This window comes from Polistes canadensis, unplaced genomic scaffold, assembly GCF_001313835.1.
Source record: "Polistes canadensis isolate GaletaPanama2010 unplaced genomic scaffold, ASM131383v1 scaffold_232, whole genome shotgun sequence".
NCBI classification, from domain to species: Eukaryota; Metazoa; Arthropoda; class Insecta; order Hymenoptera; family Vespidae; genus Polistes; species Polistes canadensis.
In genome coordinates, this window is record NW_014569779.1 from 219,033 (window position 1) to 243,838 (window position 24,806).

At 26.4% G+C, this 24,806-nt stretch overlaps 6 protein-coding genes across 7 annotated transcripts; 3 read left to right on the top strand and 3 right to left on the bottom strand.

The window, feature by feature from the left end:
* Positions 1–62: 62 nt before the first annotated feature.
* On the top strand, positions 63–2,944 carry LOC106790346 (epoxide hydrolase 4-like). Of its 2 annotated transcripts, none has more exons than XM_014755163.1 (6): positions 63–336; positions 1,020–1,144; positions 1,487–1,762; positions 1,845–2,002; positions 2,092–2,343; positions 2,434–2,944. In XM_014755163.1, the coding sequence occupies exons 1-6, from the start codon at positions 127–129 to the stop codon at positions 2,610–2,612; spliced, it is 1,200 nt and encodes a 399-aa protein (XP_014610649.1). In that variant the 5' UTR covers positions 63–126; the 3' UTR covers positions 2,613–2,944. The 2 variants fall into 2 exon arrangements, with proteins under 2 accessions (XP_014610649.1, XP_014610648.1); XM_014755162.1 differs by having other exon boundaries at positions 2,089–2,343; positions 2,434–2,943.
* A 204-nt stretch (positions 2,945–3,148) lies between these two features.
* On the bottom strand, positions 3,149–13,340 carry LOC106790347 (WD repeat and HMG-box DNA-binding protein 1-like). Its single transcript, XM_014755164.1, has 21 exons — positions 13,171–13,340; positions 12,957–13,071; positions 12,686–12,837; positions 12,496–12,604; positions 12,174–12,416; positions 11,873–12,088; positions 11,507–11,803; positions 11,207–11,423; positions 10,856–11,080; positions 10,570–10,790; positions 9,872–10,114; positions 9,411–9,777; positions 9,046–9,312; positions 5,262–5,545; positions 5,024–5,127; positions 4,779–4,933; positions 4,507–4,675; positions 4,101–4,423; positions 3,702–4,006; positions 3,393–3,529; positions 3,149–3,271 (listed from the first exon to the last, which is right to left on the bottom strand). Exons 1-21 carry the CDS (start codon positions 13,245–13,247, stop codon positions 3,226–3,228), a joined length of 4,272 nt encoding a protein of 1,423 aa, XP_014610650.1. The 5' UTR covers positions 13,248–13,340; the 3' UTR covers positions 3,149–3,225.
* Positions 13,341–13,685: 345 nt separating this feature from the next.
* LOC106790357 (mitochondrial import receptor subunit TOM20 homolog) lies at positions 13,686–15,723 on the top strand. The gene is made up of 4 exons (XM_014755176.1): positions 13,686–13,936; positions 14,313–14,404; positions 14,495–14,668; positions 14,742–15,723. Exons 1-4 carry the CDS (start codon positions 13,810–13,812, stop codon positions 14,784–14,786), a joined length of 438 nt encoding a protein of 145 aa, XP_014610662.1. The 5' UTR covers positions 13,686–13,809; the 3' UTR covers positions 14,787–15,723.
* A 739-nt stretch (positions 15,724–16,462) lies between these two features.
* Positions 16,463–19,630, bottom strand: LOC106790349 (porphobilinogen deaminase). The gene is made up of 6 exons (XM_014755166.1): positions 19,100–19,630; positions 18,450–18,522; positions 17,968–18,151; positions 17,311–17,581; positions 16,922–17,238; positions 16,463–16,836 (listed from the first exon to the last, which is right to left on the bottom strand). Exons 1-6 carry the CDS (start codon positions 19,148–19,150, stop codon positions 16,662–16,664), a joined length of 1,071 nt encoding a protein of 356 aa, XP_014610652.1. The 5' UTR covers positions 19,151–19,630; the 3' UTR covers positions 16,463–16,661.
* A 279-nt stretch (positions 19,631–19,909) lies between these two features.
* Positions 19,910–22,755, bottom strand: LOC106790348 (BRO1 domain-containing protein BROX-like). The gene is made up of 7 exons (XM_014755165.1): positions 22,515–22,755; positions 22,200–22,421; positions 22,023–22,118; positions 21,783–21,961; positions 21,527–21,702; positions 21,218–21,450; positions 19,910–21,136 (listed from the first exon to the last, which is right to left on the bottom strand). The coding sequence occupies exons 1-7, from the start codon at positions 22,613–22,615 to the stop codon at positions 20,890–20,892; spliced, it is 1,254 nt and encodes a 417-aa protein (XP_014610651.1). The 5' UTR covers positions 22,616–22,755; the 3' UTR covers positions 19,910–20,889.
* A 1-nt stretch (position 22,756) lies between these two features.
* LOC106790350 (lactoylglutathione lyase) lies at positions 22,757–24,220 on the top strand. The gene is made up of 4 exons (XM_014755167.1): positions 22,757–22,843; positions 23,241–23,536; positions 23,611–23,678; positions 23,790–24,220. The coding sequence occupies exons 2-4, from the start codon at positions 23,241–23,243 to the stop codon at positions 23,975–23,977; spliced, it is 552 nt and encodes a 183-aa protein (XP_014610653.1). The 5' UTR covers positions 22,757–22,843; the 3' UTR covers positions 23,978–24,220.
* The last annotated feature ends 586 nt before the right edge of the window (positions 24,221–24,806 follow it).

A 24,806-nucleotide genomic window follows, 5' to 3' on the forward strand; every position in this document is an offset into this window, starting at 1 on the left:
AAAATAGAAAAAAAAAAATATATATATATATATATATAAGTGTATAAAATAATAAAATAATAACCTCAAAAAAGGAAGGAAGTTGGAGTAGGATTCTTCTTAATTATTTTTGCTTAGACCGCTATAATGATCGCAGACAGGATCGTACACATATCAACGTGGGAAATCATCAAATTACACTTCTTATCCTTCGTCTATGGTCTCTATCTGATAGTAAAAAGATTGTTGAAATGGGCTTGGGATCCTAAAAAGTTTTTCATATTAGAACAAAGAGATAAACCGCCGCTATGTCTTGTCAACAACAATCTTGGCACTCATTCCTACGTGAAAATTAAAGTAAGAATCCAATTATTATTATTATTATTATTATTATTATTATTATTATTATTATTATTAATTGAGATTAATCCAACGAATTTGAAACGTGATGAAAAAATCGATAAATAACACGCAAATAGTTAAGACAAACGAAGAGTCATATCAAACTCGCTGTTATACTTTATTTGCATTACTTGACCTTCGAGATAAGAAACTTAGAACGAGTTATTTTTTTATCTTCTTTAAAAATACATATCCATATTCTTTCTCTGGAGAAATCTTGTGTGATCAATTCGATAATCGAAAGTATGTGAAATTATTTGTCGCTTAAAGACACGTGCAACTAACTTCGTCTTGAACTTTGATTCGATAATATTTGAATCGATTTATAAAGTCAAGAGAAACTTATTATTAATGTATTTTAATTACATCTTATCTCATTATTAAAGGACAAAAATTGCGTAGTTGTTTATAATATTACTAAAAGAAGAAAATAATGATCTATCTCTTGGGATTTTTCTTTTTTCTTTTTTCTTTTTAAGGTTAAATCGATCGAGAAAATCGATCGTACGACTTTATCGATATCTATTAAAAAACGCGCGTAATTTGAAAAGATTATTTTAACGCTAACATATTTATCAAAATATTATAGTAAAGAACTCAAAGTAATCAAGCCTACAATTATGTTTTTTCTTACTCAGGGTGTAAAATTCCATTATGTAGAAGCAGGAGACGTAGAGAAACCACTTCTCTTATTATTACATGGCTTTCCTGATTGCTGGTTATCTTGGAGAGAACAAATACCAACTTTAGCAGAATATTATAGGTATATGATGATAATTGAACCGTTCATAGGCCAAAGCGATTAACTGAACTTTTATAATCTTTTTATATTTTATATCATTAAACTACTTTAGAGAAAAAGAGAGATTAATAGTTAACTTTTTATATTTAAAATTAATTTCCTTCACATAATTAGTCTCAACAACATTAAATGAAAACAATTTGTATAGCTATTTTAATATAAAATAAGTTTTAAGTAAATATTACTATATTAATTTTCTTTACTTTTTAGTTAATTAGTATAGCATATGAGTGGCTCACACAATTAATACAATTATCAATTATCTTGTTATAAGGCCATTAATATCATTTTTATAATTTCTAGGGTAGTGGCTATTGATCTGAAAGGGTTTGGTGATAGCGACAAACCATCTAACAAGCGTTGCTATAAGATTGAAATTATAATAGACGAATTGAAACAATTTATTTCAACTTTTGATGTTAAAACTTGTAGTATAATTGGTCATGATTTGGGCGGTCTTCTGGGATGGTATATGATTGCTTTACATGGAGATATGATAAATAAATTTATAGCTATTTCCAGTCCACATCCTAATTTGTATTGGGAAAAAATATCAAAAAATACCGTATTTGATAAAAAGTAAGTATATATTCATTAAGTTATCCATTCTCGATTTTAATTTTTAAATCGTCATAATTTATTTGAGTTTGCACATTCACAGATGGGTGCATTTTAGTAGATTGCCAATTTTACCAGAAATAGACGCATTGAAAGAAGATTTATCGATTATTAATGATACATTCAAACATCTCAAAGTAAAAAATACAAGCTCCCAAAATAACTATGTAGAAGCATATAAATATAGCTTTAGCAGAAAAGGTTTATTGATTTCTAATATATTTACTGTAAATGTATCTATTTAATAGTTTAAAAAAAACAATCAATATATTTTTCTTTTTTTACAGAAGATTGGACTGGAGCAATAAATTATTATCGCAATCTTCCTTTTACAAGATTAAATATGGACGCAAGTGAACAACTTTTTACTCATACATTATTGATAGTTGGTAATGAAGACCCATCTGTAATGATTGAAAGTATAGTCCAGAGTTCAGAATATGTGGAAAAATTTAGCGTAAAAGTAATCACTGAAGCACATCATTTCCCGCATCAAGAAAAACCAGACGATGTGAATAAGGCAATTATTAAATTTTTGATAGGTATGATTTACTTAATGATGTTTAACTTCAATATTTATGAATTAATAAATTATTAAATTATAACTTATATGAATTATTGAATATTTATAGGTACTTCAAATAATTTAGAAAAAATTCCTGCCAAAGGTATGATGTTGTCTTGGCTAAGTTCATTAAGTAGTACTGTTAAATATGGAAATCAAATGTTTGATGCTGTACACAAAAAAACAAACGGGGTAATAAACGTTTTACCTAACAAAATACTTTACTTAGGTAACACTACACATTAAATAAATAATATTTTACCTATATTAGATACAAATTATATATTAACTATGTTACATGTTTCAATATTCATGTATCATAGTTAAAAAAAAAGGCTGACTTAATCATATTTATTATTTTTGTATATGGAATGCGTATATTAAATTTCATAAATTGAGTCTTATAATATGACTATTAGAAAATCTTGTAAAAATATTATTAATTCTTTTTTACTCTTGATTTGTATATACGATTATGTAAAGATCTGCTTTAGCTAACTCCAAATATATCATTTATAAAAAAATATTGTAAATTATATCAAAAATAATGTAAATTATAAACAACATTATATATGATAATTTTAAATAAAACAATGATATACATCTCTCTAAGAAGATAGTAAAGCTTAGGTGTTGAATAAAGAACCTAATTACTTTAAAATACTCAGAAATACAATCTTTAAATGTAACTGTATTATCTCATATTTTTTTAATAAAATTGTAAATCACTTTATGGAATAAGAAATATTAATATATTAATATTTAAATATAAATCAATTGAATACTTTTCTAACGAACCCACTCTATTTGTTTAAAATATTCATTGTGAATGTACTTAACTGCACAATTAAATCAATCTTCAAGTATTGTTATGTGCTGAAGATGTACTTTGAGCAGAAGTTTGCCTATAATAAAAATATTTTAAATATATGATAGTAAAATAATAAAGTTATATATATATACATATAAGTAATAATATAAAGACGATAAATATTAAATATCTTAACTATATATTATAATCCCTACTTTCTAAAATTTTCACCATCCTCGATGGTCTCGGGTAATTCACAATTTATTGTTTCTGGTAATAAAAGGCAGAGACCAGCCCCAATTAATTGTCCTAATCCAAATATAACAGGAGGCAACCAAAATTGAATTTTTCCCTGTAATAATAAAAATATATACAGCTATATAAAATACATTTTATATATATATGCAGTGCGCATGCAGAAGTGCGTATGCAGATGCATGCGGAGGTGCGTACGCAGATGCATGCGCACTCGCATGCGCAGATGCTTGCGCGCGTAATATACAAAATATTGAAAATTATATTACCAGAGTAGCAATATAAGGTGCTATCATGCTTCCAAATCTAGCACATACACTGCCTATACCAATCCCATTATTTCTAACAACAGTAGGAAATATTTCACTGCTATATAAATATATGGTTGGAAAACTGACACCGGTTCCAGCGATTCCCAAACTTGCTAGATAAAGTGTAGCATTTGGATTGTTTATTATTACAATTAAAAGTAAACTTAAACCAGTCAACAAATTGGCTCCCATCAATATTTTTAAACGTGACACTCGTGATATCAAGAACAGAACTATAATGGTACCTGGTAACTCAACAGCAGCTGTAAAGTAATACAATACAAATGCGTTATTAAATATTATGTTACATATATATTATATAAATTTGAATAACATTATTATTAGACAAATTTTTACCTGAGATAGCAACATTAATAAATATATTTCCATCGATATGACCCATATACTGTGCTAATCCAAAAAAACAAATACCACAAAAGAACCAATTAATAAATACACAAATACTTTTAAATCTCATATTAGGCGTTCTAAACAAATGTGTGAAATTGTAATTAGTTTTATCTATTTTCCGAGACAGTTTTTGACTTTCGTGCGCATCTATCGCTCTATTAACATTTTCTAATGGAATCTTATTCCGTCTGGCAGCTTTTAATAAAATAATCTCAGCTTCCGCCGGTTTACCGGTAGCGAGTAACCATCTAGGTGATTCTGGAATTATCCTAAATTTGTTTAAAATAATATTAATCATTTATATTCAATTATTTATATATATATTATATAATTAATGTTATTTAATTTTTACCAATAGTAAGATAATAAACAAATTGCTGGTATTGAAATAGCCAATTGAAATTTATGCCACGTGTGTGTTAAATAAGATACAAGAGGAGTAGTTAAATGACCAATTATAAACGGTACATGAAAGAGGATAGACATTGCCGATCGCCATTCGATTCCTACAATTTCCATCACTGCAAAAAATACAAGGAAAAATTAAAAGAATAAATATGATTTACTATTCCAAGTATATAATAACATTTAATTTTTGTTATAAATTACTTATAGGAAACTCACATAAAACAAAACTAATTAACATAGTTCCACCCGTAGCTATTGCGGACAAAAATTTAAAAATTAGAAATAATTCGAACCACACAGCATAAGAGCTAATAACACCTGTTACCGATTGCAAGGCTAATGCAATCATTAATGGCTTTTTACGACCGATTCTGAAAATATTATATTTTTAATTTAACATTAATTTCAAAATAAATATGATCTCATTTTTATATTTAAAATAATAAATAATTTGTGTATACCTATCGGCCATCGAGCTGAATACAAAATTACCAAGTAGTACGCCAAACATTGTGCACGATTGTACAACATTCGCTAATTGTTCTCTATCACAAACTAAATCCCACTAAAACAGAAATAATATTTAAAATAATATAAAAAATTACATATATATATATATCTTCTCACAAAAATTAAATGTAAAATAATAAAAACAAAATTAGTAAGTATGTTATTTAAATAAAAAAATATTTAACGAACCTCCGTTATAATACTTTCTCGAAAGATTCTTCTATCGTATCTAAATTTATTACATTTTTCCATGGTACCGTTATCAAGATTAACATAACATTTCATTACCATGGATTCATTAGTTGAGGATTCTGGTGATATGCAAGAAAAATTAGTCGGGGGTGCTAAAAATACAATTGAGAGTTGATGCCAAGCAACTGGGAATTTGACAAGAGAAAGTGCAATAGCAATAACAATATGCCAAGGACCCATAATACCCATTGCATCTTGAATAACGTCCAGTGGAATATGATCTATAAATCAATAAGATATTTGTATATTATCAATTACTACATGAGGTACGGTGCTTAATTGGATATAAGAACAATAGTTTCTAAATTATTCGAACCATTCTGGTAATTTACTATACCTGAATTATAACTTCGTTAACAAACGACAATATCATTATTACAGAGATTGCAATAAATATGATATCCTGCTGTTTTCTCAAGGTCCTTATCAAACTATTTAAACCTAAACCGCAATGAAGATCATTCGATCCTAACACATGAATAAGGCGACCCCTCATACTCAACAATATATTTTACAAACTAACATTTCATTAATGTTTTTTGTTATCTATTTAAAATTGTTCAAATTGTAAAAATCATTGATAATAATTATTATACTGAATACTTACGAACAAGCGATTACGTTCGTATTTTTTTTAAAACACATGCGTGATAATTTACTTTCGATATTTTTTACTTTATTATTAAAAAGGAAAAATAACGTGTTAAAATTATAAAAAATATCAAATAACGAAATAATTAACTGTTACATTACATATTTCTATATATTTAACTAATATATCTACTCTTGTTAAATATAAAATAGTGTTTGTCCATTCCGAAAAACATTTAATGAGTGTAATCTCTTGTAGATTATAAATTAAACTTCAGTGATGATTAAGTGTCGAGCTTACATTTGTGTCAACTTCTTATATAATGTTATCTTATTTTATGTGTACTTCGATTATTATAAAAAAAATAGATAGATAGTTTCGATAATAATATATTTAAAATTATATAAATATAACAAATATTTCATATCGTGCGATATATAAAATACGATCTATATATATATATATATATATATATACAGAATATTTCCCGAAAGTTAAATTACCAAACTTTAAATATGAATTTAGGATTGTAAAATAAATAAATTATTCTTCTGGAAGTATGCTCGCGCAAATATACTTTCTACAAGAAATAATTATTACTAAATACTTCATTAAATACAATTTAGAAAACTTATACGATGGTATTAAATAAATAAATAAAAAAAAACATAGAAGAGAAAAATATTCTATCAGAATATTTGAAATCTACAACATGTAGTAGAAAAAAAACTAATTGTAAATACAAAATAATAAGAGAAACTATACGCCTATTGCTTCATAAATCTAATAGAACATGTATTTGACACAAAGTAGGAATTGATAAAAATTTTGGTAAAAACTAATTAAATAGAAAAAAGTTTAATAAAAGAGACCAAACAACATTTTAAACGTTAAAAGGAATGAAACGAGGAAACCCAAACTCCCTCTTCACCATTTTCATTGTGAATTTGAAATAAAATTTTAAATAGAGGATAGGTATTAAACAAATTAATAAGCGGAAAATACAAGATCTAGATCTTCGCATATTCAGGTAATATTATTTTATTGGATAAAAAAAAGGAATAAGGAAAATGATGAATTAATTCGTTGGAAGGAAAAAATTATGATGGTGTTTAGAAGAGAATGAGGAAGGAGGAAAATAATTTGTTAAAAGCTGAAAAAAATAAGATAATAAAAAAAGTGAAATGATTCACCTATTTTTTTTTAGGGGTGAATTCTTTATAAATGATAATAAGAACCGATGGTATATGCAAAACCTGATAAAGAAGAGAAATCTGATAATGAAGCAAACAAGGGATGGTATCGGAAAAGTTTATTTACAGTTAGTTTTAAAAGAAGAATGAAAATATTTAATTGTTTAATATAGGAAATTTAATATTATATAGTGAGGAATAATGAGGGATGGAAAAAAAGCCGGGGTTGATTAGAAAAGGGTGCTAAATATAGAAAAAAGAATATTAAATATAATATTTAAATATTAATAATACTAAGCCAGCACACACGGGTTGTAAATGGACTTGGTTTTACATAATAATTAGATATAAAAATATAAACAATAACTCTCATATAGTTAGATTTAAAAAAAAAAAAAAACATATCCTTCATTAAAATAATAAAATGCTGATTTATATATATAAAAAAAAAATTGTTTTCTTCTTCCCCTACTTCCTGTCTATTATCACACTTTTAATAATAAGATTATTTGATTATTTTTTCGAATACAAGTCTTTTAACTTATCTCGTAATGAAAGAGATAATCGATTAAAAAATATAAATAACTTTAGTAAAAATTGATATGATAAAAATTATTTAATTTGTACTTTGTATTTAATTGTATTTTTATATTTTTTGTTTTTCCCACGCAAACTAAACGTAAAAACTATCATAATTTTCGAAAGTAATATTTATTCAATTCGTATATCGCGTAAAAAGAAATATTAAGAATTATTTCATAAATATAACAATTGATTAATAAACAATATTAATAATCTACAAAATCGGCGTTTCGTTTTCCGAATGCGACCATCTCAACGGTGATGCAATGAAACAACCGCGATTTATGTACCTAAGTTGAATTTATATTTAGACGCAACCTCGAAATTCGTCTACCTAACGATTATCTAAATTTATTCTTATTGTATTTACCTTTAAATGATTTTTCCAACATTGTCTTTGTCTTCAGTTTAGTCTCTCCTCTTATTTTAAATTAATATTTACTACCGGAACAATATTCAACGTACTGCTTGTTCAAAGATTTAAAGTAGACTGAAGAGATTTAAAGCTTCTGAGTCTGTTTTATCAACAGGAAAGAAGATCAATCGAAACTTTATCGATACAAAGGTGCAAAGAAAAGTAAGCATAGAACCGCAACAGCAGAAAAAAATGAATAAGTGCAAACTAATTGATCAATCCAAATCCATATATAATTGTTCACTTTATTAATTTATTATTTAATTAATTATTAATAATTGAAAAAACAAAAACGTTTTTTCTCATTTCTAAGCAAAGCAATGAAGTTTTCTATCGTTTTTTGTTTTCAATTAATTGCTGACTTTTTGTTTGTCCGTTTTTCTCCGATCTTTCCAGCTCCAATATTATATCGATTTTTTTATTAATCTAGTAAGTCTTTTTCTCTGTACCTGTTCCAAGACAATCGTTCTTAACGAGTAAACTCCTTTAATTAATAATTAAAACAAAATATCTATATTAGATTTCTAATTATTTGTTTTTAAATGTATATAGAATTTAATTATGCATTCACTTTGTGTACACTACTTAATATTAAAAGTTACTAGGAAATAAGAAAGTTTAAAATATATTGAAATTCTAGTAACATGGCTAAGCCGATATCGGTAATAGTAGTGCTCTACCTTTATCTTACCGACCGAGATCTGATGGTAACTTACCATCAGAATTACCGACAGTAAAAAAACATTCACCGCAGAAAAAAATGAATAATATTTTAATAGTGCTAAAAATAATTATTTCATAAATCGTATCTACCACAAATTTAAAAATGTCTTCTTTCTTATCTTTTGTTGTTTTAAATGGTTTATTTTTCGTTCGCAAAAGAGCTCAATTTTTCAGCAAACGATCGTTTTGGTTGATTATTTAGTTCTCCTTCAGGACTTGACAATTTCCGTTTCTTTTTTTCGGATGGTTCCTCTTTATCTTGTGTTTTAGAGATTTCTTTGTATCTCGATAAAGCTATTTTTGTTAATTCAGCAGGTTTATAATCGGGAAATTCTTCTTGTAAATGTTTCTTCTGTTTTGCGTACCAGGCAACAAACGTTTCTTTTTTTACTTCATTTTTTGATTTGAATTTAGGAGAAGGTGTAATTTTTTCTACTACTGATCTTTGAGGCTTTTCTTGTGCAGTATTGAGACCAATTAAACCTGCAATGTGAAAAATAAAACGAACATTTATATAAATAAATATTTATTATATATAATATAAAATTAATAAATTAGATATTAATTATCTTTCGTTTTACCCGTTGATGTTGAAGTAGTAGTTTTCAAAAAGGGATTAGATCTTCTCATTGATAAAGTTTCAGTCATTGATAATGGCCTTATTTCTATATCAGATTTTTTATTTACCACCGGGGTTAAAAATAATTCCTCTGTATCTTCGATTATCTCATCACCATTTTTTGTACCATTTTGATCATTATTTTCTTTTTCTTCTTTTTCTTCTTCTTCTTGCTTTTCTTTAATATCAGCAATGGATTCCAATTTTTTCATTAACGCAGTACGATTAATACGTGCTGCATATTTTATCGCCAAATCTAATACCTTTTGTGATGCTATTTGTTCACATAATTCGACTGCTCGATATTCAACGTTACTTCGACAAGCCAACTATTTAAATTTCACGCATTTATTATTACTTTATTTAGTAATTTTATACAGTAAAGGAAATAGGGGAAAAAAAAACAAAGAAAATTGTACATACTGCAATAAGAAATAGTACTGCTTCGTTTTCATCTGATGGTTGACTTCCTAATTGCCACAATTTAGTTTCCTTTTCTGTTTTTTCCGAATCAGGTTCACAAAGAGGAATTGTTAAAGATATTTCGGTAACAACTGGCCGTGGAGTAGTTATTGGATAATAACTTCCTTTACATAATACACAGCTAACAGATTTACGCTCTTCACTTACTTCAATTATAAAATAATGATCGGCTTTACCTTTGCCCTATTTAAAAAATAATATACAGTATATTTAAATAACAAAATGATAACATATTAGGTTTACAATTTCGCTTCCGCCGTTCTCCTATAGAGTGTTTTACAATATTTGGATACGTTGAAATGGGAAGACCTACACACCCTGCTGTATTCTCCAAACGTTTCTCTCTCTGAGTATCAATTGTTTCGATCAATACCACAAAACCTGGCTGACCAGCATTTCCGGTATTATAAAAAAGTACAAAATTTCATTGATTCGCGGATCGTTTCAAAAGATGAATAGTTTTTTCAACGTGAAATTCGTACGCTGTTCAAAAGATAGGAGAAAGAGTGACCAGCGATGGACAATACTTTGAATCATAAATGTATAACCAGTTCTTTACAATAAAGCCTCGAATTTATGAAAAAAAAACGACGGATACAAAGTTGTACACCTAATAATATTATTTCATTTTCTTTTACCTTTCTATCCATATCACATATAACTCTCCATAAAGATGATTTTTTATCATATATTTTTATAATATCTTCTGAATCCGTTATAACTGGAGATCCAAAATCGGATAATCCTAACCATATAAGATCTGATGAGGGGCAAAGAGGAATACTTAATTTTTGATTTCTCAAACGTGTTCCAAAAATTTGTATGCAAAGTAAACTCATATGTTGATCTCCAGTTACTCCTATTAATAATAAACATATGAATTATTTGACATTATGACCTATTGTTTAATTTTCTATATTTTACCTAGTCCATCATGATAAGCAACGACAAGATGATTGTTAAATGCATTCATTGTGACAACAGGACCAGGCAAAGCTATAACTTCACGTTGTGTTCCACCTATCATAAAGATTCTCAAGTATCTTCTAGAAGTGGCAATTGCTACAAAATTGTCACCAGCAGCAACGCATTGTCCATCTTCTCCTTCCGGAAGATCTATTGACCATTCTTTATTTCCAGAACCCCAGCCTTAAATTTAAAGTGTTTCTATTACATTAAACAGCTAATTTGATAATTAATCCTTTGCACTCGGTTTAACACGATAATTCAAATGATAACGATGTTTATTTAGGATAATTTAAATAGTTTTCTAACCTTGCAATACTACTACGACAAGTTTGCTTGCTGTATCTTCAATTGAAGGACAATTTAACACAAGAGCATTAGATGATAAAGCGGCAATAGTATGATTCAAATAATTATTTATATGCATGCTGCGGTGAATTGTAATATCATGAAATTCTACTTCAATACTAGATTCTTCTCCATCTTCTGAATTAAAACACTTTACTATGCCTACATGATTCCACACCTGTAACAATTCAAATAAAAATATTAATAAAAACATATTTATTTTTATTACCATACTTTTAACAAAGTATAAAGTAATTTTACCATAAATCGTGATAATAAATGAATAGGTGAAGATCCTGGTTGAAAAGGTGGTTGTATTCGTATTTCTGGCATAAAATTTTTAACATCATGCGCTGTATCTTTCTCTAATATAATATCAGACTTTTCATCGTTTTCATATCCTACAGATGCTTTTATTTTATTTAAACTTATTACATTATCTCCATCATCATCATCGTCATCATTAATGTAATTCAATGGAATTTCTGTAGTTTCACGAACTTCATTATTCATTGAAAGTCCATTACTTTGAAGATCTTCTGATTGGTTATCAACTATCTAAAATAATATAATAACAGCTATAATAATATATTTTAATAATATAATAATATATATCAATTTACATACCACATCGATGCAACCTAACTGGCCTGAAAAATCACAGAATGCTATTTCGTCTGATGCATTATGTTTCCACACGATTGCAGTAATTTTAGTATTTTGTGGATGTTCAATATTTCCTATCAATGCCATATTTTCCATATTCCATGCAACAATTTCTCCATATACTGTACTGGCAGCTAATCTTGTGCCACAGTCAGAAAATTTGCAAATACTAAATTCCTATATTACAAAGTAAAATATAATTTAAAAAAATATCCTGATTTTATAAGTAATATTAAATAAATTCAAGATTATAAAAACTCACAGCTTTTAAAGTAGGACATTGTAATTTATATGATTCCTTCCAAGTTAATCTTTCTACAATAATTATATCTTTATTATGTGGATACGCAAGGCAACTTCCATCTTTACAATGAAAACTAGGCGTACAATAAGTCTTTGCAGTAAAAAATGAATTACACTTAGGTACAACATTATTCCAAATATTAACGGTACATTTTTCCTTAATGTCCCAAATCCTAATAGAACCATCAGCGCTAGAAGAAGCCTGCGACATTTAATTTCGTGTTATAAGTGCATACCAATTTAATAAATTAAATACTAAATATACCATGTGTCTTACATACAACAAATTCTTCCTTCGGATCCAAAGATAAACCTAATATAGGGGCTTCATGTCCTTCCAGTTCTATACTATGCGATGTATTGATATTGGTAATTTGTATTCTCATATCACTACAAAATTTAATACAATAATATAATATATTTAAAAGACCAAATATATAATATTATACGAAAGAAATAATTTGAACATACCATCCACCCGATACAATATAATTACTATTTGTTGTAGTAGCTAAAGCACATACTGGTGCAGCGAATCTCGTAACTATTCCTTCTTTTTCGAGATCTGGATGAGTGAGTATTTGAACAGTATTGTTATCGTTACCTACATATATTTTGCCTTTCTGAAATATATATTATAATTTCATTGATAAGACAATATTCAGTACAACCATTAGATTGTTTTAAAATAATTCATTCTGAATTATGATTATAAAAAATATAAATTAAAAAATGACTTTACCTTTGATATCAATGCTATTGCTTGTTCTGCAATACAACTTGCTGTTGGATCATCATCCATTAAATTCAACCATGATCTAACATCTCCATCCGAACCACAAGTAATAAGACCTCCCCTTTAATGTAAATATAAATATAAATAATAATTAATATATGTACATACAATATAGTATAAAGAATAATTAGTAACAATACTTTAACAATTGTTTACTCACTCTTCTCCAGTATAATAACAAACATCTGTATGTCCTTCTGGATGAGCATAACGCATAGGCTTTTTTACTAACGGCATATTATTTTACTTCTATATTATTATATATAACAAATACAATATAAATAAATTTATAAAATATCTTGTCGAGTAGATTTTTTATTTACTTCTTGTATGATTAATTTGGCGCGTAACTAGTTCTCTATTTTAAACATAGAGTACGCATTGTTACACAGTCACGTGATATTCTTTCGATTGCATATATATTTAAAATAAAAAATAAATATAACATAAATAATATAATACCACCAAAATAAAATAAAATATTATATATCTATTAGTAGTATTTTATGCAATTTTTATATAAAAACTAAGCGTAATATAAAAATGTATTCTGATTGGTTAATAAACATTGAACGTTTAACTAATCCGTGAACTGGACATTTAAACTTTGAATTGCTGCAAGCACACAAAAGAACGTACTTTAATATCAAATTGTTATTTAAAAACATGCCTTAAATATCAATTTGGTTTGTTCACACTGATTCGCACTAGAGGGAAGATAGCCTTTTCCATGATGGTCGAAGTTGCAATGAGGATTTTATAAGTTTCATCATTATATTATTTAAAGTTATTTATCAGAATGACCATGATTTCAAAAGCTGCAGTGGGTATTGCCGTAGGCATCGCTGGTATTTTTGTTGGCTATTGTTTTTACTTCGACCAAAAACGCCGTAGTGATCCAGACTTTAAAAAGAAACTACGTGAACGTAAGTCTAGAAATTGGATGTAATACACATGGTCTTGATAATTATTCTTACATCAAATAAAATATTCACGTGTTCAAATAAAAATATTAAATATTGCATTCACCAGTTTGAATTATAGAATTAGATGAAAAAAAATATTATTCATCGTGTTAATTTTCTTATCTATTTAATTTTTATCTTTTTTTTTTTTATCTATTTGGATAACTTTCTCATAGATATTTATGTGATAACTTATTTCAAATGATTATACTTGTATTAAAATAACATTTGATTCGTTATGTTTTACACATAAAAAAAAATACTAATAATTTTTATTATATTATTATATTATTTTATATTATATTATTATAGTTTAATAATAATTGTTTTATTTTAGGAAGACGTGCTAGAAAACAAGCACAGAAAGCAAGTTCTAAAATACCAGATCTTAAAGACCATGAGACAGTACAGAAATTCTTTTTGCAAGAGGTTAATAAAAATATTATATTAAACTGTTACTTTGATATTATGTATAAAATATGTGTACAGTATAATAGAAAAATATTGATCTATTAATAGGTACAACTTGGAGAAGAAATGCTTATGCATGGTGATGTAGAAAGTGGAATTGAACATTTAGCCAATGCAGTTGCAGTTTGTGGCCAGCCTAGTCACTTGTTGCAAGTTCTTGAAAAAACACTGCCACCTCAAATCTTTAATCTTTTGTTGCAAAGAATACCTTCTGTTGGCCAAGTGCGTATATGTTGAGATATTTCAAGCATCCATATCAATGGAGATTGATAAGTTTCTTTAATATCTTTTACAGAAGCTAGTTTCTCAAACTGCAATGTCAGAAGAAGATGTTGAATAGAATACTATAGATTCACATTGAACTTTTAAATAAAATTTGGCATTAGTAGAATGTGTACACTCTCATTTCGTATATTATAKTTGCCACCATAACTTGACTTTTTGGTAATTACAATAACATTACGTAATTTATAAGATAGTAACAAAAATACATATTCATTTTATATTACAATAAGTTGCAATTATAAATACAAGTTTATATTCACATGTACAAAACATTTTTATTTCACACGTTTTTAATTGACTAATATAGTTCTAGTCATTAAATGATTTATCTTTCTTTATTAATTATGTAGAGTTATAATAAACCTACTTGTGTTTCATAAAATTCGAAGTTTTAGGAAACTATCTATGACCTATATTTTGATTCAAAATACATATATATTTAACTAACAATTTTTAGTAATTGTAATTAAATTGTGCTAAGTTAGATAATTATCGTTATCTAACTCATCTATATGCAATAATACCATATATCTAATACATAAGGTTTGTTGCAATAACCAAAATTAATAATCAATTGTATTATTGTTATTGTCGATATTTATTTCAAAATTTGCTTGTATCTATGTAAAGATATCCTCTACTAGATCTCTGTATTAGAAGAATTTCTGTAACAAACAGAACGTTAAGACGGTTGCATATAATATTATCTTCTATAGTAGGCACTAGCACATATAAATGACTACAGTTATTTTTTGTATAAACAAAAAAACATATTCTATATATTCTTATAAAAATACATTGCGCGCACTATGTAAGCAATGAAAATGTTATACAGTTTCTATTGATAAGACTACAGAGTGGTTATATTCTATATTGCATGAGCACAAATTAAATGTTGTTAATAAAAAAATATTATCTAAGTTACTACTCATCGTGATCTTAAAAAATCCATTATTTAAATAATGTGAAATACAAAATTGTTAAGTATTGAGTTTTCTCTCTTTTTCTTTATTAATATATAATGTAATATGTACAAATTACGTTAATTCCGACGTTTGCAATGAATTTTATATATAGGTTTTCATAAAATAGATTTTTTTTTATTTTCACGTATAATTATATTGTTATACAAAATAACAAGCTGTTAAATAAAACCTGAACCTAGATAACATTTATATAAGATATCTTACGATTAACATTTGTTAAGTAACGGTACTACATTTAGTTGGTGTTCTTATATCTTTCAAAATGAAAGAGGATTATAATATAATTAGTAACAATAATAATATATTATTTTGTCTATAAAAAATAATTGTTTAACAGCTGATATGTGTAATAAAACATTATGAAATTATATTACATGTTTTAGCAAAAAGCAGCGTGTATAATATATACATATATTGAGTTTTCATATTAAAAAGTATAAAAGTAATGAATCAAAATCTGAATTGATGAATTTAACGAATAGAATGAATTTCAGTCATTTATATATATAATAACACTGATAATAAATCTTTTAGCAAAAAGCAGCGTGTATAATATATACATATATTGAGTTTTCATATTAAAAAGTATAAAAGTAATGAATCAAAATCTGAATTGATGAATTTAACGAATAGAATGAATTTCAGTCAATTATATTAGTACTAATTATAATATTAATTATAATTAATTATATTAGATTAAATTTCTTTATACTTTCCTAAATATTTTATGTATATAAATATATTATAATATGAAGAACTCTTTTTGCTTAATTGAAAAAACGAAGACGTAAAAATTGAATTAATTGTTAATTATTTATAGGAAAAAAGATAATAAAAAAAATAATTCAACTTAAAACAAAATTGTATTTTTAATAACTTTATATTCCTTAAAACATCATTTTAAGAAACAAGGAACAATGAATTCCTATAGTTTGCATAGTTTTTCATTCTGAATTTAAAATTTCGTTTCTAGCTTTAAACATTACATCTAGAGCATTCTTAGCTATTAGTTTCGCAGCAATATCTTTGCCAAGTTTTTCAGCGCATAAAAGACTTAGGCTACTTATATTACCTGGTACTACACTGCTATATAAACGGGGTTCTCTATATTGACATTTCCTATTTAACATCAAAAATAATATAAAAAATATCTATTATAGACATAATAAAAAACATTAAATGTATAGTACTTAAAAATGCTTACTTCGGAGGTTCTGCATCATCATCCGGTATATAGAGTTCACATTTTGCTGTATCTTTTATTAAAGTTTGACCATCAAGAGACCAAACTGCTCCAGTAATAACTAAATCTTTTTCAGTTAAAGTGGAAGAAACTGCAACTGGAGCAGAACACCCACCACCAAGTGTCTTTAAAAAAGATCGTTCGCATACACATCTCAATGTTGCATCTATATCGTGCAAAGGTTCTAAAAGAGAAAGTATATTCCAATCAGATTCTCTGCACTCTACTCCTAATGCTCCCTGACCCACAGCGTATAATGCTTCTTCTGGTTCTAATATCTATAAATAAATAGAATTATGTATTTAATATATATTCACATAGAAAATAAATGTTGTATAAAAATATTATACCTGACTTATTCTATCGTCCCATCCCATTCTTTTCAAACCAGCAACAGCTAAAATAATTGCAGCAAATGGGCTTTCTTCGTCGTCTAATTTTTTTAACCTAGTATTTAAATTACCACGTATATTTTGTACAGTTAAATGCTGCATATTTCTAGCTAATTGAGCTGATCTTCTTAATGAACTAGTACCTATTACACTCCCTTCTGGCAATGTAGATAACGTTTTGTCTTTATATTTCTTCGACATTACAACTGCATCACGTGGATCTTCACGTCTAAAAAAAAAAAATTCCTATTTTTCAGGACTATTTTGCAATGAAATAAACATCAAACAATATCATCAATTTAAAATCAAAGAAACAAATTCTGAATTTATATCAGGGTAAATGTTTATTTCAAGAACATGATAATTTTTAACACATTTTAATTTTAAATCTAACATGAATTAAACATATTCAGATGTGCCACAAAAAATCAAGATTCTTATATATGTGTATATATAGGGTGAATCATGTAATATAATAAAATATTCTTGACATTTGTCCTTGATATACATATATATATATATATTTATCCTTGCGTTATGAAAGTACTCTTTTCAGAAACGGATATCTAACTGTAATAAAAAAATGATCATTAATATTACTCCACATCTACTTACTTCAATATTGCACCTAACACCATTCCTTGTGGCAGTATGGTAGGTAAATCTTTTAACGAGTGTACTAAAAAGTCAACACGACCAGTTTCTAAAGCCAATTCTAGTTCTTCCGTGAATAACGATTTCTCTCCAATTTTTGGTAACGATTTATCTAATATTTTATCTCCCTTCGTATTCATTGTTACTAAAAACATATAATGGATATAAATAAAAATTTGGTTTCATTACATATATACATATATACACACATAGTGCACATATATGTTACTAAATACGGAACAGAGCTATTTTCTTTAAATGTCTCAAGTGTTACATAATATACTAAACATTTCTAACTAATATATCAATATACCATATGATCGGTAATGATGATCGAAAATCTGTATTTAAATAAAAATCTTAACTATTTCATATATATTATCTTTTTCTTTTTTTATCAATAATTCCTATATTTAAATTATATAAATAATATTTCTCCTTACCTATTTCAAATTCCTTTTTTGGATAAATTTCCTTTAAAGAGTCTATTACATATCTAGTTTGAATCAGCGCTAACTAAAAACATAAAAAACAAAATCACTGTAATTAATAAGCAATAAAATTGAATGATTTGTTCGTAAATCATATTATGTAAAAAAATATCTAATGAATTAAAAAAAAAAACTTGAATTGGATAACGAGGAAAACATTTTTATGGAAATATATTTTTATAATTAATTCATTCTGACATTAATAAATAATTAACGTCTTAGAAATTGCTGACTAATCATGAATACAGTAGAATGATAACATAATTTATATCATACTACCACTTATGATAACATAGGAAACAAAGTATTCAAGATATAAATTAAATATATTATTGAGAAAATTGTATAAATATATATATAAACATATATATATATATACACATTTTTATTTTACTTTTAATCTTTAAATTTCTGTAAATTAAATTCCATTTGTAAATGTAAAAAATAAAAACAGAATAACGCGAAAATAGATCTTAATCCCCTAAATAATAAAACAGAAAATTTGGAAGAAAGACTGATCATTCGCGTAACAGTGGGTTCATGGTAGTATGTTTGATTTGTTTTCTTTTATCAACCATATAAAAAAATTTTGCAGCACATACCTCACTCTTTCGAGATCCAACACGGATTACATCAGATGCCTCTTTATTCATTATGATAATATTTTCAATTTAGGCACAAACGTTATCAAGATAATATAATATATACTTTATAAAAATAGAATTATTTTCTTCAAGGAATGTATATATCAGAGGTATACCATAATCAAATGAATGAAGAAAAAAAAAAAGGTAATTAGGTCAAAGACATAAAATACTTTCACTGCACTTTGTATAGGAGTACACGATTAACTTGGATGCACAATATTGTAACCCTTTTCATAAATAAAATTGATATTATTGTATTTTCGTATTTTCTTTATTATTTTTCTTTTTCTTTCCTTTTTTTCTTAGATTTTATTTCACAGTTACTGTCACTGCAGTAGAAAGTGAAATTAATTATGCTTATTAGACGAAACTTTACATTCTCCTGTGCGATGTTTCCAGTTGTACACATCTAAGCGCGTGGCAGCAGACTGACCAAAGTAATAACTCGATATCACTGTGACGTACTTCACACCTTTGGTTAGGTTAAAAAGGCAACAATCGATGATGTAATATATCGATATATACTTTCTCTCTCTTTGATTTGAATTATAAATAAAAATTCGTTAAAGAAATGAAATATATATATACTGTGTGTTATTTCATATATACAATTATTTCTTCTTAGCATTGCTTTATCTTTATTGTGTTAAAAATATTTTATAAATATATTTATAGAGAGATATACAATACATAATACTTAAATAAGATATTATCTTTTATCTCCTGAAAGATAATTTTGTCACTATATGTAACAAATAGATAAATTAATCTAATTATAAATTAATCTTACAATATGTTACCATTTGTTATCACAAGAAAATAACTCCACGATGAATTCACATTTTAATATATTCTGTGAAAATAATTATTTTTCTTTTTAATCAAATTGCAAATAAATTAAAAAAAGTAAATAGAATAAACTAATGTTATAATTATGCTGTAAGAAAACATAGCTTAGCTTGTATTATCTATAAGTTTATGTAAGAAAGCTTATCAACTTATAGCTCTATAACATATAGTTCTTACATAATATATTTTTTTCATGCATTACTTATTTAAAACTGAATAGTAAGTAATATTTAAATCTTATTTTATGTACAGCTTACATAACATGATTTAAGTGCTCTTTTTCAAAAATAGTTTTCTATTAAAAATATCTAAAACAAATCATTAATCTCCGATGGAACGTGTACAATACATTATTAACTTTTACTATACTTTTGCACATAATTATAGGTGTAGAAACCCTATTTATATAAAAATCGACTAGCTCCAATTTTGTATGTGCGTATCTCAAATCACAGCTAAATCAGTTCATAATAACTTAAGCGATACTTAAGCAGAAACAATTATAATTAAAATAACAATATTATCAACATTAATAATACAGTTTTTCACTTTCAATGATAATACGATCACAATATATATAAAAGCTTATTTTCATGTAAGATTAAATCTATTACTGTATATTATTGTAAAGTGAAATAATTCTTTTTGCGTCATATTTTATGTATTTAATAGTCAAGTATACGCGTACTGGAAACTAATTATATTGAAACATCATCAAAAAGGCTAAACGTAACTAAATATCTATATTTATGCTCCTATTTATTAGTTTCACTCGAAATGCAATCTTAGTAAGCGTTATAACGACTTGTAATCGATGTTATAATAAATATAAAAAAGCATGTTATATTTAAAACCCTTGCAAAGTATTTACACAATTACCTTGTGTATTAAAACACTTATTGTAGTACACATCCACTTTCATTTTTTGGTTCCTTATTACTTTGATGAACAGTTTCTTCTTTAACAGGAGGTAAATCCTGTTCTTTTTCTGTTCTAGCTGGAGCTACTCCAACTAATATTTTGTAAACACCTACATTCCATATAGAATTAGGGAGAGGCATTTGAAAATCAATAGGACTGACAAGACCAAAAGTAGCTTTAGTATCCAAAGACGGTATTTCTCCTGGTACTGTATCATGATATCTAAATAGTTGCGTTTAATTATATTATTAACTTTGGAAATAATTATTTATTAGAAAAATTGTTATAATAAAATATACTTACATGAGACCATTTTCTCTATTACATTTATCTAATGTGAGCTTTACTGTTGGAGCCAATTTTTTAAAAACAGTATGTTGGTCAGGTTTTACGCGAGGTGCAGGACCATTTGTTTTTCCATATTCTTGACATAATATTTTTGCTTTTTTAAGGCAACTATCGCTCTCTTGTAATGCTCTAATTGCTTCTCCACATTTATCCATAGATAATAAATTAACTCCACAGTAATTATATGCCTGTATGGCACATATTTGAATCAGATATGCTTATGTATTTAAAATTGATATATATTACGATATATATATGCCTTACATAGGATTGATAAAATGCTGCTTTTAGTTCTAAGTATTTAATCCATTGAGCAGATATTTCTGGTTTAAATGGACGCAACGTGTTAGCAGCATCTAAAAATAATTTACTTGTTTCATTTGCTAGTGCTGATATTAAACTTGCATTGTGTTTCAACTCCATCGCCCTTGCCACTGTTACTGAAATATAATTGATATAAAATAATTTAATAAATGTTTAACAAAAAAAATACATATAAACTATAAAGACTTAATTAAACCTTCTTGTGCTTCTGCGGTACATTGATTTACATATGCATTTATTAGACGTGGATCTAAATCACTTCCTAAAGGCGGAGGACTAGCCAGTTGAGGTAGAAATTCAGTTTGTACAAATGTAAATATACCTGCAGCACGTCTTAACATACTATGGACATTTTTTGCCTCGTCCATTGTTATGCTATATCGTGACAAAAAAATGTTTAAAAACTATATATTATTTCTCTGAGATAAAAACTTACTCATCCTTAGCAGCAATCATTGCCGCATGTTTCATATACCAAAGGCCCACATTAACGCTAATGTTAGCTGCTTCATAGACTGAATCAGAGCTAGAACTATAAAAAAGAATATAAACTTTTACAATGATTGTAGATAATATATATCTTTTTAATTTAGTTTATCGATAATTGCATTACTAGGTATGTGTTCCGAGTAACGTATGGGTCCATTTGAATACAAGAATGTTCCTGAGTTTACTAAGATTGGGCCTTCCAACATGTTCCTCAGAAGTACATATTTCCCAAATAAATCCGTACAACAAACTTAAATAACTCAAGAAAGCTGGTTCGATGGAATCACTTGTATTGTTAGCATTTTTTATTAAATCCAGAAGACGAATTCTAGATAATTTTATGTCACTGAAACATATGAAAAAAAATGATTATATTAATTTGCTAAATAATTTAATATATATATAATACACATTGAACATTTACTTTCAATATACTAACCTACAAAGTTTCTTAATAGCGTCAGTAGAATTATTAACTTTCAATTCAAATTTCTGAGTTGTTGTTGCCTTTAAGTTATTGCGATGAAACCAGTGTGCCATTTTTGATATAATACACGCTTAATAATTAACAGAATAATTAGAAAAGATTAACTTTACTCGATTTGTCAATTTTGACAGATAAGATAAATGGAGCAGACGGTAGTCACAGGTTAATGAAAGATACTCTTCGTAACTAGTACGATACAACGTGAATCCTTAATCATACGCGCAACTTCCGTTACGTTAGTGAACAATACTCGTTTATATTTTTATACGATTGTAGAAAAGGTAAGGAAGGAATAAGACACCGTTTTTTCCTTTTTTTAAATGACACACGCTTTTTACAAGATAAAGCTGTTATATGAATTGTGATAATTTAATAATAAATCTAGACAGATGCGTAACTAACCTTTACTATAATATCAAAACATGATACTTTCAAAATAATTTCTATTAAAAAAATAATCTTTAATAATTAAGTCATTATATCTTATAATTATAATATATAATCATTCGAATTTCTATAACATATATTTTATATTTCATTTTAAAAGAATTTATCCAATGTATTATGACCTTGAATGATAATGATAGTTTATCTATAAGATAATCGATTAATACTTAAAAATCTTTGATAAATATAGAAGAAATAAATTATTAATTGCTTCATGAAAAATTATTTTAGATGGGTGAACCTTCTGGATTGACTAACAGCGAAGCTCGTGAGCTTTGTAAGGAAGCAGACCCAATGACAAATGATTATATTATGCAACAAACAATGTACCGTATTAAGGATCCTAAAAAATCATTACCTTTCTATACAGAGGTTCTTGGAATGCACTTGTTACAAAAGCTTGACTTTCCTGAAATGAAATTTTCTCTTTATTTTCTTGGTTATGAAAATCCTAAGGATATACCAACGGACAGAAGAGAAAGTATTGAATGGACTTTCTCTAGAAAAGCAACTATTGAATTGACCCAGTATGTAATGTAATCAGTAAGTGTAAATACTAATTGGTATTTAGTATCATTTTTAATCAATCATTCTGTTTTAGCAATTGGGGTACAGAAATGGATCCAGATGCAAAGTACCATAATGGAAATTCAGATCCTAGAGGATATGGTGAGGACATATTTTTAATGAATTTGTTTATGTATACCTGCAAGCAGTTATAACAGTATTTAACAAAATAATGTACATAATGATATTAATATTTTCATTTATTATATTCAGGTCATATTGGTATTGCAGTACCTGATGTAGATCAAGCATGCGAAAGATTCGAAAAGCTTAATGTTGAGTTTGCGAAAAGACCTAACGATGGTAAAATGAAAGGCATTGCTTTTATCAAAGATCCAGATGGTTATTTGATTGAAATTTTAAGTCCAGTTACTGTGGCGAACATTATCATTAATCATTAAGATATTCTATATTTTTACATACAGACGAAATTAAATATAATATAAACAAGTTTAACGAGCAATGCATAATTGAAATGAACAAACTGAATAAACATACCAAGCTCATTAGAGTTTACTAACAAATTTTATTTTTATGTGTGAAACAAACATATATATATATATATATATAGATATATATATATAGTAATTGTACATTCTATTTCTAGATCACGTAATATGTACAGTAGTATGTGTATCTGTAAAGCAAATAAAATCAAAATATTTATTTTTCATTTTATGCTTGTTGATTGTGTAAAATTAATAATTGTTTTAACTTACGTTCAGATATACCACAATTATGAATATAATGTTATTCTAGAATTTTTATATATTCTATCAAATTTAATATATGAGAAAATATATTACTCTTATTTAAAGATTGTCATCTCTATTATAAATCCTGTATAATAATAAAGCAGCAATATTATTAAAATAAATTTTTATTCCATTCTTAATATTCATTAATATTTACAATTCTTGTTTCAAATTCAATAGATCTTATTTTTGCTCTATTATAATTAAGTGAATTTCAAATGCACGTATACATATTTATATTAGGAGAGATTCTTAATACTTAATTAGAGTATTTTATATCTAAAATAAAATAAAAAATGAGAATATATATATGAGAGGATTATATCAGATTCAAATGAAAGATTATTAATATTGTAAGAAAAAATGATAAAATGAGCTTACAAATCTCAAAGATCAAAGAAATATGAATTTTTCCAACTAAAAAGGAAATTTCTTAAGTAAAATGTATAAAAAATATTATAATATGTAAAAATGG